The 19463-nt window shown below is 37.9% G+C and overlaps 2 protein-coding genes across 13 annotated transcripts; one reads left to right on the top strand and one right to left on the bottom strand.

Moving 5' to 3' along the window:
• Positions 1 to 6506: 6506 nt before the first annotated feature.
• On the top strand, positions 6507 to 8780 carry LOC122297795 (BTB/POZ domain-containing protein At2g24240-like). The gene has a single exon (XM_043107987.1). It carries the CDS (start codon positions 7145 to 7147, stop codon positions 8468 to 8470), a length of 1326 nt encoding a protein of 441 aa, XP_042963921.1. The 5' UTR covers positions 6507 to 7144; the 3' UTR covers positions 8471 to 8780.
• A 3359-nt stretch (positions 8781 to 12139) lies between these two features.
• LOC122297539 (putative pentatricopeptide repeat-containing protein At5g08490) lies at positions 12140 to 19359 on the bottom strand. 12 transcript variants are annotated; one of them, XM_043107643.1, is made up of 6 exons: positions 19065 to 19326; positions 18843 to 18915; positions 18684 to 18761; positions 17536 to 17746; positions 13891 to 17442; positions 12140 to 12885 (listed from the first exon to the last, which is right to left on the bottom strand). In XM_043107643.1, the coding sequence occupies exon 5, from the start codon at positions 17423 to 17425 to the stop codon at positions 14804 to 14806; it is 2622 nt and encodes an 873-aa protein (XP_042963577.1). In that variant the 5' UTR covers positions 17426 to 17442; positions 17536 to 17746; positions 18684 to 18761; positions 18843 to 18915; positions 19065 to 19326; the 3' UTR covers positions 12140 to 12885; positions 13891 to 14803. The 12 variants fall into 12 exon arrangements, with proteins under 12 accessions (XP_042963577.1, XP_042963574.1, XP_042963584.1 ...); XM_043107640.1 differs by having other exon boundaries at positions 18684 to 18737; XM_043107650.1 differs by lacking the exon at positions 17536 to 17746 and having other exon boundaries at positions 18684 to 18737; positions 19065 to 19359.
• Between the last annotated feature and the right edge of the window lie 104 nt (positions 19360 to 19463).

Below are 19463 nucleotides of genomic sequence, written 5' to 3'. Positions count from 1 at the left end.
ATTGTGTATAAATGATTTTAATTTGTAATTTTGGTTATGTATTTTTAATGTGTGTATCATAGTTGAAAAATTTCTTCTTACAAGTTTGAATTTTATTTTATTTTACAGTATCCAAGATTTTAATGTGTGTATCAAGTTCTAAGGATCTAAGGATGAAGGATCCTTGTGTGAATAATTTCTTTTTACAAATCATAAATTAGAAATTAGAAATTATATTTTAAAAAAATTGATATGGAAGCCCAAATCCAATTAGAGTCCAAAATTGTAAAATTAAAATATCAAATAGATTAAAGAAAAAACTCCAATAAAAAAGCCTAACTCCGACTTCGCTCCGACAAGTCGGAGTCAGAGTTGGAGCGGAGCCTATAGAAGTCGGAGTCGGAGGTTGGATTCGACCTCCGACAAAGTCGGAGTCGGAGTCGGAGGATGACAATACCGACTCCGAAAAGTCGGTGCTCAACCCTACTCACCCCTTCATTTTCGGCCCTCCAAACGCCGTCGTTAACCACCACGAGCACCACCAAGCCACACAGTTTTGTGCTTCCCACGCTGTCGTGCATTCATCGTTGGCCACCACTTCATCATCGGCATCCTAGCTACCTAACCCACTCAACCCCAGCTCTAATCTGTCACCAGTGAAGCTCAACCATCTCCATTTCTAATTTGGCATTTTTGGTTTTTGACCATCGTTTGTGCCGCCACCCACAACTAACCACCACTTCCATTAGCTTCACCAATACATCTAAGTTATTCCCTAGCAATTTCAAGTCTTAGTTTGTCTCAATTCAAAAGTGGGTATTTTGAGACCCACGGCCTTAGAGGGATTTGCACTGTTACGTTGCTTTGCCACTACCTCTTGCACCTCTGTGACCCTTTGAAAAATATTTCATAGCATTGTAAGTATTTTTCCGAACAACTCTCGTGATTTAAATATATATTTATGCTTTAACAAATATTTTTGTGGATTGGTTTGTTTTGCCGGGCTGAGTCCGAGGAGTTTGGGGGTCGGTTGGAATGGAGGAATGAGTTGTTTGTTGATTGGATTATGTTGGGTTTTGTTGGATATTTTTGTGACTTGTTGCATGCTTTGCATGGTGCACGCATGATCTTGTTTGTAAAATGAAAATTGGATTTTTAGCATAATGAATGCATATTCATGGATATGAATGGAAAATTGGGTTTTCGTATAAAAGTGAATTTTTGGATGAGTGTGTATCACGACCCCAAGTCGAGATGAGACATTATCTCGGTGGAGCTCCTCTGATCACTTGGGAGCGTAATATACTGAGTGACGTCCCCTGGATTGTCGCTAGGCTACAACGGGATCAGACCGGATGGTAACACTCTCGTGCTGACTCTGTGGCCCCATTGCTGGAGGGGGCTAGGGGATTCTTGGCTACGAACATGCTGGGCGTGGAACTAAGCATCACTCGTTACGAAATTACACGCATGGTTGTTACCCATGGTGTGATGAAGGGAGCCAGGATTTACAAATGGTCCCTAGAGGAAACCATGGTGCATACAGATAAAAATTAGATATTGGTTTTGATAATGGATATTGGGCCATTTTCCTGAAAAATTGCAAGATTGAACTAATGGATTTTATGTTGGGCCAATTTTTGGAAAAATGGCGGGACTGTTTTAATGGATTGGATTTCTGGGTCAAATTGGATTTTTGGCGTGTGTAGAAAATTATTCTTTTCAAGGAAATGATGATTTTTGGGTCTCATGCATATAACATAATATTCATGTTTGACATGAATGTATTTTTATCTCAGCGTTTGTTTGAATTATTACTTACCTGCGGTACCGTTTATTGGTACTGTAGATTTTGATGTAGATGTTGAGGAGGTTGACACTGAGGATGCGGCTCCGCCGAAGGAGTGATTCGGGATCACTTGTGGGTTGAGATTTATTTCTTGCTTTGGATTATTGCTTTTTATTTGTAATATATTTATTCTAGTTAATTGTAATATTTTTGGTATGCTTATATTTAAGCGGATTTGTATTTAATCAAATTCTGGTACTTAGTGATCGACTTTAATTATTTCACTACGTTATTTTCTTGTACATTTTTGCTTGTACACATACTTGACACTTGACGATGAGATGTGTGACCGTGTTTTCATCATCTCTGACGCATTGATTCCTGAGTTTCTGTATGTAGAAGTCGGGGGCGTCACAAGTAACATCTTGCACTAAAATAGTAAATGGTCAACAGACTCTTCTTCGCTCTTTTCACACATTCAACACCAAAAAATGATTCTCCATCTTTATTATTATAATCCTTTTTAAATTGACTATAAAATATGTTTGCATGGACTAGTAATTTGGAGTGTAACATTAAAGAAGTTATTTTAGATGTATTTATGCTAAAAATAGTTTGTCTTCTTAAACAACATCTCAAAAGAATGTCCAAACTACACCTAGATCTTTATTTCTCAAAAGCAATTTATACTCGAATTCACCATCTTTCTATACACAATCCTAAAATGTTACAATTCTAGTCAGCACGCAAAAAGTGGAATATCAAGCATGTTCATTGAGATTCAAATATAGATGCTCACTTATTAGACAATAATACTTTGGGTTATAACGAGGACCCATGATATAGACCATACATAATAATATTCACAAAGTTTCAAAAGAGCTGTCGTGTAATATGACTGCTCGGGATCATGTCAAATGAGTTATATATGAAATATGCTCATATTTCCTCTCTCTTATGAATATTCCTCGTATGATTTTTGTTTCGTAGACTACAACGAATGTATCTATTCTATGTTGAAAGTGTCTTTTTTCCTTTTTGTTCAGAACAAAAGAAAAATGAGAGGTTCCTCTGAAAACAAAAACATACAGAGAGATGTCACCCGACACTGTCCATTGTGCAAGTGGGCTAAACCAAGAGATGTGCCCTACAAAAAATTGCTCACTGACTTGAGCATGTGACGAAGTAGTCATCTTTCGGAGTCATGCTGGGCCCTTAAATGCCATCATTTAGTATTGAGCCCATAATTGCTCTGACAGAGCACTTGTTTTTCAAAGCCCATCAAGTGGGACAAATTAAGAGGGAGATGGAAGATAAAAGTTGTACTGACAAGGTGTAACGTGGCCATCTTGCTATGATATCGAGTGAAAGAACATTGTTCTCTGGTTTTTTAAGGAAAAACACAAAAGAGTTACAACAACCACATTGGGATTTTCATGAGCTTGCTTTCCTACCTATATACTCTGAAGTCAAGTACAAACGATTGTCATGTTTTCCCTTTTTTTTGGGGTAACATATATTGCACAATTTTGAGTAAATTAAAAAAAAAAAAAATCATGATTGAACATATAGTCCATGAACCATAACCAGATTGGTGGGGTTGTTTTTCCTCAATTGGGGGACCAAATTCTCTACCAAAACAAATCAAAGATCAATCTAGGCTACACTTCATGTCGTGTATTTAAAGCATTATAGAACTTGTCTATCTAAAACTAATTAAGAAATTATGTGAGTTTAAGTTAAAACGGGTGTTAAATCAAGATAAGATCCAATATGTTGCGTATTATATCTCGGCTTGGATTTGCTCATGAATTGTAACCCTTGTTTCAGTCAAATAAAGGGATACAATGGTAAGGAGTGCACATCAATTGAAAAATAAATTTTTTTTTTAAATACAGAATTAAGGAATAGGGAGTATAGACGAGATCATGACATTATCTTATCTGTAATTAAAGAGGATGCAACTCCTTTCATCATATCATAATGCATTTGAAGTACGCGTTATGAAAAATTAGAATGTGGAAGTGTTTTTGGTTAGAATTTTTGAGATATCGAAAACAAATATTTTAGATGATAAGTGAAAGTTAAGTTACCTCCCATAATTGAGATGAGGGACGTTTTTACAAGTTGCTCTTAACATATGAAGGTCCATGTTGAAGCGCATGCAATGTCAACTATACAAAAAGCAACCAAGCTCAAATTCCATCAATCTAATAATACCCCATGACTGTTTCAAAGCTTGACCAACTAAACTCAAACTTTGCATGTGTTTACTGCTCAAAGTCACTAAAACCCCTCAAACTCGTTGACCCGTCCAATGCATACATAATAAAATAACGTTTGAACAATTCAACATACCTCAACTATTATTTTTCCTATTTTTTCCTCCAAATAATAGAGAAAACTGAAAGCAATCAAACACAGAAGAATCTAAAATGAAGGTATAATTATTAGTTGAGTAATATCAGATACAGTTTTTAAGTGTGTGGAATTTGTATAGTACAAATATCATAATAATACTACATACAATCACTTTTACGTACTTTTTATGTATTCTATTAATGTGATTGATTGTATTAATTTTTTTAAATACGCAACTAATCACATTAATATAATATGCAAAAAAATATACAAAAGTATCTACAGACTATTTTACATTTCGTGCATATGTTTTTCTACCATCTTCTTTTTCTTTATGCTTGTTTTCTCAACAGTTCTCACAATGGAACAATGATGTCTGGTGATAGAGGATGGCCAACTAACGAGAACAAGGACAGTAAAAAGGGTAAAATAATGATGCCCGAAGTCTCTTTGAATGTAAGAAAACTTCCAATAATATTATCATAAGCTGAAGCAAGAAATTGATGATTGGGTTTTAAAAAAATAACAAAAAATAGTTTGGAAGATTGCTTAAGTAATTGCCAATCATAATCATATAACCACACCCTCGATCTTATGCATTTGGATTGCTTGTGCTATACAGTAACACCCATCTCTTTTGTTTTATTCCAACTAACAATAGCAAATACATCAAGTCCAGAATAATTAAACTGAAAAGAATAATTTAAAGTAATATCAAAGGTGCATGCATCTATTGTTGAGGGGTACGTACCCTAAAGAACTGAGACAGAAACTTGAAAAAGACACAGAACGCCTTTGAATTGGTAAAAGGTTCTGAGAATACGTAAATGCACAAGCTGTCTCTATGAAAATGATGACTTTTTATAACTATTTATGCAATTATGTTTAAAATGAATAACTTTTCGTATAAAATAACTTATATAAGTAATATCACTTTACATAAATATTCTCGTTTTAAAATATAATTGTATAAATGATTAGAAGTGTTACAATTACAAATTTTTTTTATAAAAATAAACTCATAAACTGACATAATTCCATATGATACGTTAGATCTATTTTATAATAAAAATAGTTTTACAATCTAATATATCAAATCAACTTACGTTAATTTATAAATTTATTTTTATAAAATTATTAAAAAATGGGTTATACATATAGCATTATCCTTAATTATATTATACCCTCAATACAAATTTAGTGGCTTTTCTTTTGCTTTTCTATATATATATATATATATATATATATTTTAAAAAAAGAAGGTTAAAGTCAATAAATGTTATATTGGTGCCGTTTACAGCCCGCAATCGCAAATTGTGGTAGTTGCCATGGGAAAACATAAAGAAAGCAAGACAAATGGGACGGTCTCCTCTTAGACTTGGTATTCAAAACATTACTTTAAGTAGAAAAATAAATGATAAATAAAAGAGGGATTTTAACATTTATGCTGTTGAAATTGAAGAGACCAAATAACCCTTTTATTGGAAAGATATTAAGGTTGCGTTTAGATATTGAGTTGAGAGGATGAATTGAGTTTTATGAAACTCATTTAAGATGAGTTTAGATGTGCTTGAATGTTAAGATGAGTTTAAAAATATTTATAAAAAGTTGAAAAAAATTTTAAGTCTCATGTATAAAGAGATATTGAATTGAAAAAAGTTATGGATCTCACGTATAAAAAAATTTTGAATTGAAATGAGTTTAATAATTTGAGAGTTTGATATTTGGATGTTAAACTAAATTAAAATTATACTGAATTGGATTAATTTTAGTTGAGTCTAACAACCAAATATGACCAAAATATATTAAATTAATACATCCATATTATTATAATTAATACTAAAGTCGATGATTAATAGTATTCAATGCCTATCTCTCCCTATCTCATTTTGTTGCATTGGTTTACTTCTAGTCAAGGTCTTGAAGTTAATACACAAATGAGAACAGAAACCCCGTTGTCAATTCAAATAGAAAATGAAATATCACCATGAAGAAGATGGGGATGGACATGGATGGTGGACCCCTGCTCTGAGTTTATATGATTTGAAAAGCAAGGGAAATGTTGCCATTCTCCCAAATTGCATGAACCCAAACAAATAGAAAAACTATGTATTAAAACAACAACAACCCCCAAGACGCATTCTTTATAATGTAAGAGAGCTGACTTCATGGGAAGTCTCTTAGGCCATAACTACTCAACCAGCAACTAATAAAAGCACATATCATTGTCTCCATATGAATATCACAATTTGGTCTCCACCGTTTGATGTGAAAATGAGAGTGATCTAACGGTGTTGATCCAAGGAGGATGCAAGGGGGAAGTGGAGCCCACCATGGCGTTTTATTTAAGAAAAGTTCAACCATGTACAGACCAAACGAAGACTGGAGGACAGACGTGGAAAAAGAGGGAGGAGATTAACGTGGGGAAAGCAGAGAGAGAGAGAGAGAGAGAGAGAGAGAGAGAAGTAGTCTAGTTTTTATTTTTTGAAATCCAACCGCTCCAATTCTTCAATGCACTCTCATCAATTACAACAGATTTAAAAACCCATCACTGGAAACCACCTGTCTTCAATACCCAGATCTCTGCTTCATATAATTTGATCAAAGTCTTCACCATCTTTTCAAAAGTTCCCCTGTTTCTACGCGTTGTTTTGCTCTGTTTTCAGCCAGAAAACTTACCTTTCTTTAAGCTCCCTTCTCAATTGCATGTAATTTTTAGCTTCTCGTTTATCATTTTCACCTTTCTCTTTCACTCTTTCTTCTGTTTGATCCTTGAAGATTAGTCTGTTTCTAATATTAGTTATTTTTTTTCCCAATAGGATCTAAACGATCCCATAGTTCTCTCCCACTTCCTAGGAAATATAGCCATTTCCCTCCCTACAAATACCCCCACTTGCTTTACAAGTTCTTGGCTTTTTTACTTGAACCCGTCCTATCCAACAAGTCCTGCCCGTTTTCTTTGTCGCCCACTTCAAAAACCCCAATTGGGTTTCTAAAATTTGAGCCAATCCAATCATGGGAATTCAGAAAGACAAGGTGAGATTCAATGTTGGAGGCAGGATCTTCGAGACAACTGCGACAACCCTCGCCAACGCTGGCCGGAATTCAATATTTGGAGCAATGTTCGACGAGAATTGGACTCTAAAAGCCGATAATTCCGAAGAATACTTCATTGATCGGAACCCGGACTGCTTTGCCATCCTCCTCGATCTCCTCCGAACCGGAGATCTCTACATTCCGGTGAATATTCCAGAAAAGCTCATCTACAGAGAGGCCCTGTTCTACGGCCTTCTAGACCACGTTCGCTCCGCGAAATGGGGTCCATTTGATGGAAACCGATTACGGCCCTCGCGGTCTATAACTGGTCGAGCACCAGGCGATGGAACAGCAATTCGAGCGGGCCCGGATGGTGGTTGTTGCGTTGCTGATGGAAGCATGGTTCACGTCTATGATTGGATGCTAGATGAGCATGCACCAATCACTCTTGATTACCAAAGAGTGAACGATGTTGGCTGGATTGATTCACATAGCATTTTGATCAGCGTGTGTGAGCGATTAGGCCGTGGAGATGGTGGGATGGGTCTGTTTAGTTCATCAACAGGAGAGCTAAGGTACAAATTCCAAGTCAATCATGAGAATCAAGTTAAGAGCTTTACTGCTGGGGCTTTGAGTTTCAGCTCGGATTACAAGATATTTTCAAGTTGTAAAGGTAGGAGCAATGAGTATGGGATTGGAGTTTGGGACCAAGTAACTGGAAAGCAGATTGACTTTTTCTATGAGCCTCTTGGCTGGTCGCTGGGTGATGCTGACAAGCTTCAATGGTTGCATGGGAGCAACTGTTTGTTGGTTGCATCCTTATTTCCTAGGAAGGACAACTGTTACATTAGTTTGTTGGATTTTAGGGAGAAGAAGATGGTTTGGTCGTGGTCTGATATTGGAGCTCCAATGACTGGGGATGAGAAGCGAGTTAGAGACGCAATAGCAATGGAAGAGAATAGCTCTATCTGTGTGGTGAATGAGTATGACGATTTGGGTTTCATGGACTTGAGAAGCACTGCTGGGAGCGTCCGGTGGAGCTCGAGAAGCCGGCTGATGAAGGGGAAGATGCCGGAGGAAACATGTTATCCTAAGTTGGCATTGCATGAGGGCCAACTCTTCTCATCTATGAACGATTGCATTTCTGTGTTTTGTGGTCCTGATTGGGTTTTAACATCTAGGCTACGAAGAAGCTATGGAGGTTCAATATGTGATTTTTCCATAGGTGGTGACCGGCTTTTCGCGCTGCATAGTGAAGAAAATGTGTTTGATATATGGGAGACTCCACCTCCACCGATCATATGATTCTGCAAAATGGTCTGCTTTTTTTGGTTTTTTTTCCTTTTTGACATACGTGGTTTTCTATTTTGTTTTGTAGTTTTTAGAAGATGGAGTTTGCAGTCAAAAGGCTATAGGTGTTAGGAAACTTAAGAGGTAGTATAAGAGCTCTGAGCTTGTATACGGTTTTGCTAATTGTTAGAGAGATGGAAGTTATTACTTTAATAACTGATAATAACCTCATATACACGTTGAGGGATATTTGCATTGTGACTGTAAATGGGGAGTTCCCGTTGTTAGAATGATGAAAGTGAGGAACTTTAGTTTTTTTGAGTAAGATGCATCTATTTGTAAATTATGAGTCTGTCTTTGCATATCTCATTATCCAACTGACCATCTTTCATTTTTCTCTTTTTTGACAGACCCTCTCTCTTTTTCTGCTTTTGACCTCTGCTTTCATAAAGTTAATTCCCTTCCGCTTGTCATGCATCCCAATGCTTTCAGAACATATTCCAGATTTCCAGGAGAACGCACACGCACATAGGCACACATACGCGAGAGAGAGAGAGAGAGAGAGAGGGAGAGAGAGAGAGAGGGTTGGGGGGGGGGGGGGGGGGGGGGCACTTTTTGCAGGAGAGCAGTTGGAACAGCTAAACAGGCTGATGGATCAACGAATCGAATCACTATGCATAAAGTGTTAGGTGTAGCTTTAGAGAACTCTTTAGTTGCAGGAGCTTAACCACTGAGTTCGTTTCCTTTATTGGTTTCTGGTGTGATTCACACCCACTAAAGCCAATCCAGTCCCAAGGTTTGTATTCCATATCCATGAGCTTAGAACCGCCATGATTTGCTTATACTACATTTAATTTTGTCACTCATATCTCACTAACAATTAAAGACATTTTGCCCTCCTACATGAGGGACTATATACTGGCTCACCTCAACCCTCTCTCGGATGCCCCTGTATTCAAAAACTGCTTAGGGACCATGACTATATAAGAAAAACAATGTTTTACAACTTCCTATCCAGAAATATTAATTATTAATCATAACCACCAAACCCAAAATGCCAGTCACAAGCAAAAGCAGAACAAATAAATAAAGAATTCAATGTCAGTAAACCAGCAAAAAATACAAACAAAAAAGAGCTTTGCCAAAACATAAAAATATTTTATAGGAAGATGCCCTGCGAAGAGAGATTCACCAACTGCGTTCTGACTCATCTGGTCAATCTGAGTGGGATTAGCAATGAATTTAAATACAGTGTTGATAATAGAAAAGAGGTTTTGGTCATCCAAGGGGAATCTCGCTGTTCAGGATCACTTTCATGTAAGGAACCACGATCTTTCATCTTAAAAAACGGGGGTTTTCCTTGGATCTCCACCCCCCTACAAAGAAGCCTATCAAGGATCAAGAGTGCTATGTGAACTTCTAGGAAGCTTCCTTCAATTATTTCTCTCTTATCAATAAGAAACTCATGTATTCTAAGATGGAACAAGTAAGATAAATGAAACAGCACATCTAATTTGATGCAAAAACAAAATGAACAATGTTACAGGTGAAAAGAAAAAAAACCAGTTGTCATGGACCCAATAAGGCAAACAGTATATCAAGCATAATCAGACATAAGTTTCCTGATAAATGTAACTGGCTGGGATTCTTTAAAAGCAAGTTGCTCAAACTAGACTTTATTTTTCTCCTCATGTAAACATGACATTTGGTCATTTATCGTATTCGCCAAATGCCAATTCCAAGTAGCTTCGTTCATATACCGTTGATGACGGGAAAGAAAATTAATCAGTAACTTAAAGTTTTATTTTTTAATTTTTTTTTGATGCATAACTTTATTTATTTACTTTTTGATATGTAAAACCAGAAACCTTTTGGACATCAGTTGGGAGATTATGGATCCATGTCCATGTGTATGCGTGCATGTCTTCTAGTGCCTGCACGTGTATGTGTGAAGGACTTGGCAATCCAACATTTCCCTAATCTTCTTGAAGAGATTTAGATTGTTTTTAGATGTTGAGCTAAATTGAGATGAGTTAAGTTTTTTATAAATAGAAGCGAGTTGATATGTTAAATAATTTTTGTAGGGTCTATCTAAAATGAGTTTAGATGTATTTAAATGTTAAGATAAATTTAAATTTGTTTATGAGAAATTGAAAAAAATTGTAAATCTCGCGTGTAAAGAGGTGTTGAGTTGAAAAAAATTGTGAGTCATACATGTAAGAAGGTTTTGAATTGAAATAAGTTTTGTGATTTAAAAGTTGTGTTTAGATATTAGACTTAACTTAAAATTATATTGAACTTAATTTAGTGATTTGAAAGTTGTGTTTGGATCTTATGTTTGATTGTTAGAGTGACCTTAACTCATTCCAAACTAATTATTGATGAGACCCACTACTTTTTTGACTTCTCAATCTATCTCAACCTATTTCATAGTTCATACATTTAAATACATATCTCAATCTATTTACATTCAAATACATCTAACTGAAACTTATAAAATATTACTATTCACAAATCAACTCAACATCAAAACGCTGCCAGTAAATTTTAGCTTGGTGGAGGATGTGGACACAGATATCATGATGCAGTATCTCAATCCAGTCCAGAAAAAAGGAGCCAAGACAGTCTAATTCAACTAGGGACCACTGCAACAAATTTATAGGTAGCAAGTCTCTTTACTCTATGGAAATTTTCCAGTAGTACATTAGGCCGTTTCTCAACTTTCTTAGTTGTTTCACCAGAAATGACTTGGACGTGGCCCATGGTTGGTATAATGTTATCATGAAGGCCAGGAGACTTGAACAATGGTTGGTAATTTGGCTATCATCAAATCTATTATCCTACTTTTCCGGAACTTCACCCGAACGCTTGCAAGACATAAGCATTTGTACATTCTCTTGGCTGACATGATGTTTTAGTTAAATGAAAACAACTCCACAACAGGATGATAATCCTGAACTCTGAACAATGTCTAATACTAAGAAGTTGTTGCCAATTTATAATGTTTTGAAAGTTTTTTCAGTGTCCATTGTAGGCAAGTCAGCAGCTGCTTAATGCTACAGAAGACGTACAACATCAACATGCCACCGTTTAAAATTGAGGGAAAGTTGGTGCTATTTGGCCGAAATGGAACAGAACTTACAAGGAAGCGGATTGTTCATTCAAATCGTTTCTATTTCCCCTCAACTCCTCGCTTATGACTACAAAATTTTTTTTGATAGGTTGTTTATGACTACAAAATTAATAACTTTTCCACACCAGTTTCCATAATCTAACTACTTCGATGCAAACGAAGCAAGCGTTCGATATGCATTTTATCAAACAAGTTCTAGTTTATGCCATGTTTGAAGAACTTCTTCTCACACAGAGAGAGAGAGAGAGAGAGAGAGAGAGAGAGCAAAACCAAAAGAAAAGAAACAAAATGATAAAATGGTATGTCAGCTCGCACGACAGAGAGAGGCTTGCAGCGTATACCATGAAAAGGAAGATAGAGTCCGTAACTATGCAAGCCATTCTGAAGGAAATTCCACCTCATTTCTTAACACACTATCCTTGACTAGAAATTGACGAATTTATCTTTATCTCACTGTAATTGTTAATATAAATGAAAGCGCGAGAAAATGGATGATATTGCAATCGAATTGTAATCTGATGAACACATTGCAATATTTGGAAACAAAGAAGTGACAGAATAAAATGATTCTCTTAGATTTAATGTACTTACTATATCTAATAAGTAACTTTTTCTTTTTACAAGAACATGATTCTCTAAGAAAAACCTAATAAAGCTCTTTGCCTATGAGTGTAAGCATGGCATGAAGGATAATGCCAACTAACGATAGTAGAGGTGGCATTTGGCCTTGGTCATGCCTCGTACCAGGCAAAATAAGGATTTGAAACCATGCCTAGTCAAGGTTTCATCATCTCCGTTCATATTATTGGTATTTGTTGGCTAACTTCTACAGTACGATCAACTGTAACATCCAAAAGGTTTGCACTTTTTGCAGACAATCCAACAATACAAGTCATGAAATTTTACCAAAATTTTCATGGCTGTGAGAGTTACTTCCCATTGCATAGCAAGATGATGCCTATGTATTTTTAGCAAAACTGGTGTTGGATGTAAGTAGGCAAGTTGCCCTTGCCCAAACCAACTATAATCAGTTTGTCCCTACCAATTAACCCAAGAAAGGTCAAAACTTACAGTGGAAGATTACTGATTCCCAAATATTCAGACATAATATAGTGGTCTGGTGTAGATAAGTCAACTTTGTCCACATGTCAGCGGGTGATGTCATGCGGTCTCCACCCCCATGACTTGGTAGGTAATAATCTCAGCTCGTAGCAAAAAACAAAGAAACAGTATTATCTGACTCCGAAACCATCCATCAGTTCATCGTCAACAACACCAACACCACCAATCCCACCACCTGACAACAAGCAAACACAGAAAACTTAGATACACACCCAGAAATATAGTACATACATATATATTTATATGTGAGTATATATTTTAATAGAGTGCTGCAATTGGAGGTGTCATTGGACAACTGAAATGGTGTTGCTGCACAAGTTATTTTCCCGGAAGCCATCGGGCTTCTTGAGATCTCTAAGTGAGTCTACGGTACACTCCTTTTATGTTTTATTTCTTTGTTAAAATAAGTGGTGGGAAATGATGAAAATGTTTCCAAGTTGCAAGGGATAAATGGAAAATTGTGAATAGGAAGAGTGGGAGGTTTCACCTTCTGCATGTGTTTTCAAGCTGTTACTTTGTACGAATAGAAGCTTAATTTGTTTTCAGGATGGACCAAATAGATTACGGGGAGTTGGCTGCAATGATGAGGAAGGACAACAGAGGAATGGGGAGGAGAACAAGAAGAAGCCAAATAAACTTGGAAGGTAGCTCTGGGACTGACGCAATGGCACTCATGAACTAATTGATTGTCATTTGGTGATTTTATTTTTTGAACCATTTTTATGGAAGAAACTATTGATAAATATTAATCTTCATGAGCAGTTTGGTAAATTCTTACATGATTTCGGATGCAAACTTTGTTTGGATTTATTTTTTCATGTTAGGTGAATCCACAATTTGGTCTAATCTTTATATATATGACTGTTTGTTTACCTAAGAATTGTGTTTCAGGGAGAATGCGAACTAGTTAAAATAGACATCAATTGCCATATTCAAGGTGATGTTGTGGTGGAGTGTGTTAGCTTGATTGATGAAATGGCACGTGAAGAGATGATGTTCCAAGCAAAGTTTAATACTACTTTTATTAGGTCTAATATATTGATCCTAAACCGGGATGAAATTGAAATTGTGGAATGCTAGGGCTCAATTTCCAAAGGACTTCAGAGCCGAGGTATCTCACATGCTAGATTTGTTTAGGCATAGCCTTTTGCTGGTGTCTTTCTTAACATGAAATTAATACCTTGGTTATCATTCGCATGAAGATTCTCTTCACTGAGATGGATGCTGTTGCTTCCATAGTAGCGGGTGATATCTCAAGCTTTGAGGAGGAGGGCCTTCCGGTGGAAGCATTTGCAAGAGTTCAAGAGTTATTCAGTTCTGTGGACTGTTTAGATCCCAAGGCTGATGCATCACTAAATGTGCTCCAACACATGAGTTCATCAAATATTGTCCACCAACTGTTGGAAAGTGGTTCTCATGAGAGTGTGGAAACTAGTGGTCTATTGCAGAAGACAAGTCCTAGAAAGCATTGGGAGAAAAAGAAGCCCACGGTCTTGGAAAGTAAGGCTAAGAGCTCCATATCTCTGTCCCCGGAGATTCAGTCCATGTCCGTGTCCTCACCTAAGCAATCTCCTGGTACTTATCTGTGTAGAAAGGTAGCTGAGACTCCTGACGTTCAGATTCCGCTTCAACTACCCAGACAATCTGACACCAGCTGCCAAGGGATGCCTCAATCTTCTCAGTCAACAGTAGTCTCCTATAAATCGGTAGCAGATGCATCTGTAGCCCAAACTTCTGGCATAGAACGTCAGCTACATTATCACACCTTATCTGAAAGTGCAGAAACGACCTATCCACCAGCTATATCTCCAGTCATTAGAGATCCAACCTTGTCTGTTTGGTAAATTCTTATATGATTTTCAGATTATGGGCAACTCTTCATAGGCCATACATGGAGCTAAGCCACTTTTCACAACAAAAAATGTCTACTTCAATGGAGTAGAATAACTCAAGTATGATGGTGTACCTGTAAACCAAAGCAACTGGCCTGCCTCCAAAAGCTATATGCATTCAATTTGGAGACAGAGACCATTCACAATGGAGGTCCGTGTGCTTTCTTGCAAGTTATGACACAAGTAAACTCATTGATTAAATTAAAAATAAACCTGTTCCTTGATCTGTTGATCCAATGTACTCAATGTGCTGTATATAAGGCACCTTTGAGAATGAGTAGAATCCCCAGCTACAAAAACATTTTTCCTCCTCTCCACTTCAATCCAGCTGCATCCTGCTGGCTTTTTCAGATCTCTAGTCCTCATAAGCTTTCTTACCTCTATGACCCCATCCCATCTAGCATCTGCTGCATATAGGTTTGACATAACCACATAGTTCCCGATATTGTTAGCTTCAATTTCAAAAAGTCGATCAGCCACAAGACGGCCCAATTCTACCTCATGATGTGTCCTACAGGCACCTAGAAGTGTCCCCCACACATTTGCATTAGCTTCAATGGGCATCCTAACCACAAAAGAATATGCATCATTTAACCTGCCACCACGAGCAAGGAGATCCACCACACAAGCATACTGTTCCATGGTTGGCTTGAATCCATGGACCTTCTCTATTGAATAAAACACCTTCAACCCTTCACTTACAAGACCAGAATGACTGCAAGCAGATAACACAGCAGTGATGATGACATGATCTGGCTTCACACCCAGCTCAAGCATATAAGAGAAAATACTAAGTGCTTCCTCTCCCATACCATGCATGGCATACCCACCAACCATAGCTGTGAACATAACCAAATCCTTGTGGGTGCTTGAATGAAAAAGCTTATAAGCAGACTTTATAGCGCCACATTTTGCATATACATCTAACAAAGCTCCTTTCAAGCGAGCATCCTCAAAACCAGCTCTAAGTGCATATCCATGGCACTGGTTCAGCTGGTGGACAGAGGCCATTTGAGCGCATACAGGAAGGAAGCTCATAATTGTCACTGTATCAGGCTTCATTCCTCGAGCTTGTAACTGCTGAAGCAGATTGAGAGCTTCACTAGGACAATCATTCTCTGCATAAACTCGAACCATTAGATTCCAGGTAGTGAGATCTGTTTCAGACATCCTGTCAAATATCTTATATGCATCATCATGTGATCTACAATTCACGTAACCTGAGATCATTGCATTGCAGGTGACCAAATTCCTTTTCCCTGAAAAACTTTGAAAAATCTTGAATGCATACTCAATGTTTCCACATTTGGCATATGAATCAAGCAACGCATTTCCAACAGTAGGTTCAATATCACCTTGCAACAAACCAGTCTTCAAGGAATAGCTATGAGTTTCTTTAACCTTCTCTACTCTCAAAAGATTAGCACAAAAACGAAGTATGGTCAAGATAGTAATGGAGTCAGGTCTAATTCCTCCACCAAGCATCCAGTTTAATAGGCCCAGAAACTTGGTGTCATATTCACCATCCACAAATGCATTGAGTATAGAGTTCCACGATATCAAATCTCTTCCAAATATCATCAAAAAAGTCTGAAATGCAGCTTCTATGTGATAGCATTTTGCATAGAAACTAATAAGGGCATTACCTACTGCTGTATCCTCGCGCAGGTACGAATGTCGAAGAATATACCCATGAATCTCTTTCCCCACCAGCAAATTCTGCAAGAAAGCACAAGCAGGAAGAATGCTCACAAAAGTTATAGAATCAGGCTGAATCATCTCTACAGAGAGTAATTCATGAAACACGTCCAAAGCTTTCAACCACTCACCATTTGATGCATAACCTGCAATTATGGCATTCCATGAAACCAAATCTCTTGATGTCATGCCCCAGAACAAGGATACTGCTTCTTTCATCCATCCACCTCTTAAGTAGAAGCTCACCAAAGCATTGCGGACAGAAACATCTGAAATCAATTCTGTTCGCCGTTGCACATAACAGTGTATCTCTCTTCCTAAATGGAAGGGAGCATTCTCATCTAAAGAAGCACAAACAGGAAGAATATTTGCAATAGTAGCATAATTTGGTTCCACTGGTCCTTCCAACATCCATTGGAACCATTTGAATGCATTGCTCATTAACTTATTCTCAGCAAATCCTGCAATAATTGCATTCCACGAAACAACATCTTTTTTATTCATGCTATTAAACACAGCAAAGGCGTCATCGCAGACTAGCCCACATTTTGCATACATCGATATCAGTGCATTCCCAACAAGGGTATCTGTGTCCAGTCCAGATTTAATCACATAAGAGTGCACACACTTCCCTGTATTGATTTCTAATAACCGTGCACACACTGGAAGAATGGTAGCAATAGTGATAGAGCTAGGTTTAGCTTCACCACCTTTGTGCATGGCATCATACAATCTCATCACCTCCGCATCATACATTCGGGACCCAGAAAATCCAGACAGGATGATGTTCCAAGTGACGGGATCAGAGTTGCCAATCTGACTAAACAGCCTCTGGCAATCATCAAGCACGCCACATTTTGCATACATGTTAAGCAGAGCTTTAGATACAGCGTGACAGGTAAGATGGCCCTTCTTCACAATGTAACCATGAAGAGTTTTCCCAAATTTGATGGCTGAGAGAGTAGCGGAGGATTTAAGAACAGCTGACAAGACTTGGTGATTAGATCCAAAGCTTGATAAACATTGTATATTTTCAAAGAAAAGGGACAAATCTTCATATTGTCTGGCGCCCACAAAATAGGTCCTCGTTGTGGCACTCCTCATTTTCAAACCCACTGGAAGCATATCCACTAGAAGCTCTCCTGCAGTTTTGTAATCAGACTTGGGAAATGAAACAAAATTTTCAAGCTATGATGAATTTAATGAGTGAGATCCCACGAGATGAAAAAAAATACCATTTTTTCAGATCAGCTGAAATCTCTTGCTAACCTAATACTTTGCTGATGAGTCAGAAACTCTGCAAGGCTCCTTAAGCCATGGTCCCAATACAAGGTAAGCACTTCTACCAAATTAGGTCTGTCCATTAACTCCTTCAAACCCATTTTAAAGTACTCAATCCAATATACTAAATTAATCCCGCACGTGCTTCCTATTCTTGATTTTCAACTGAACCATCAAAATCATTAGAAAATATAGTGGAGATAATTGGGTGAGTTATCAACAATTCAGTAGGCACTGAACATATACTAGGGTGTAAACATGACTCATTTACTGAACGCAGAACAAAACATAATAGTTAGAGAAATGCAGAACAAAATATAATATCAAAATATCAGAGCAACAATGTTAGAAGTGTTCATATACAAATACTTCATCATAGTGTCTCGTTTTGTAAAATCACACAACACAATTTCCAACACTCAACACACCAATAGTTTAGCCCAGCCGCCTCAATTTTCCTTAACCATTCTCCACACATATACCCGTCAAGCAAACCACCACCTTTTCAAGTCAACCAACTTACTCCCGACATAATCCTACAACCAAACAATGCACAAACCGACATCTCAAGCAATCAAAGCCCACAAATCGATATCGAACAACCAAACAGCCCAACCAGCCGCAAGTCAAACCCCAAAACAGCCACACATTAACCCAAACAGCCGTTATCAGTTCAATCATGTAACTAGTGGCAGCACCATCTTCCAACAATTACCAATGTACAAGTTACGTAACAACGGTATAAACACAAAACTAAAGCTCGGATTTCCTTAGCTAAATTTTGTTTCGGTGATACAACGAATTCGATAACGAGATGAGGCTGTCTAAGTCTTCTTTCAAATCCCGGTGATACAAAACAGTAATGTTAAAACCGAATTTGAACAGTGGGTGATACACGACGGAAAGAATGCTATCAAACGCGGTACACTTTGGCGGCGGGGATGTATGTCGACTCTGGTGGCCTAAGTTAGTCACGGCTTAAATCTAAAAAGGGAAGTGCTACAGTGAGAGGGAGAACCCGAGAGGTTAGCGAGATAGCATGTAGAGGAGAAAAAAAAAAAATGACAGAGAGAGATGTACAGATCGAGATAAAGGGGCTTACCAGCGTGATAACAGCAGCAGTACAGAACAGAGATGGAGGCTCTAGCAACAAAACCTGTGCACAAAGTGCCTCAACGTACTGAGTATATCATGAAGAAAAAGTAAATCTTGGGCCAAGGGGTAAACATCAAAAGAGAGAGGGAGACAGAGAGATGCTTACTAGTGTGGCAGCGCGCGGCGGTGTATGGAGGCTGAAACCGAGTGGAGATGAGCGAGAAAAGCCCAGGGACTTGCTATGGCACACGCAAAAAAAAAAAAAAAAACAATGGAACAGATTGAAAACAGAGAACGAGAGAGAGAAAGAGAGAGAGCTGAAAATTTAGAGAGAGAAACTGAAATGCTGGAGTGCAGGAGGGGAGAAAAGAGAGATTGAGAAGCTTACGGTCGTTCCATTAAAAATCCGGAGAGGAAATTTATAGGCGACACGAACCCAAGGAGCAAGAGACGGCAGACCAAAAATCAAAGGGGGAGGGGACGAGAGAGAGAGAGAGAGAGAGAGACGAAAGGATGAGAGCAAAGAGAGAACCTCTGGAGGGAGTGGGGTACAAAGAGAGATGACGAGCACTTGTGGAGAGTGAAACGCACGGAGAGAATGAAGAACGGCACGAGAGTAATTGAAATGGGATACGAGAAGTGGGCGTCGGCATACGGGAGACGCAAACGTGGGGAAGGTTGGAAGGGACTAAACGGTGCGTTTAGTGCCTCCTTTATTTTTTTTTATAGGGCGGGCTTGTTATAAAACATGGGTTTGGGTCTGGCCCACTAGGCCTAGAATCGGACC

Source organism: Carya illinoinensis, chromosome 15, assembly GCF_018687715.1.
Source record: "Carya illinoinensis cultivar Pawnee chromosome 15, C.illinoinensisPawnee_v1, whole genome shotgun sequence".
NCBI lineage: Eukaryota > Viridiplantae > Streptophyta > Magnoliopsida > Fagales > Juglandaceae > Carya > Carya illinoinensis.
This window is presented reverse-complemented; position numbering and strand designations above follow the sequence as displayed.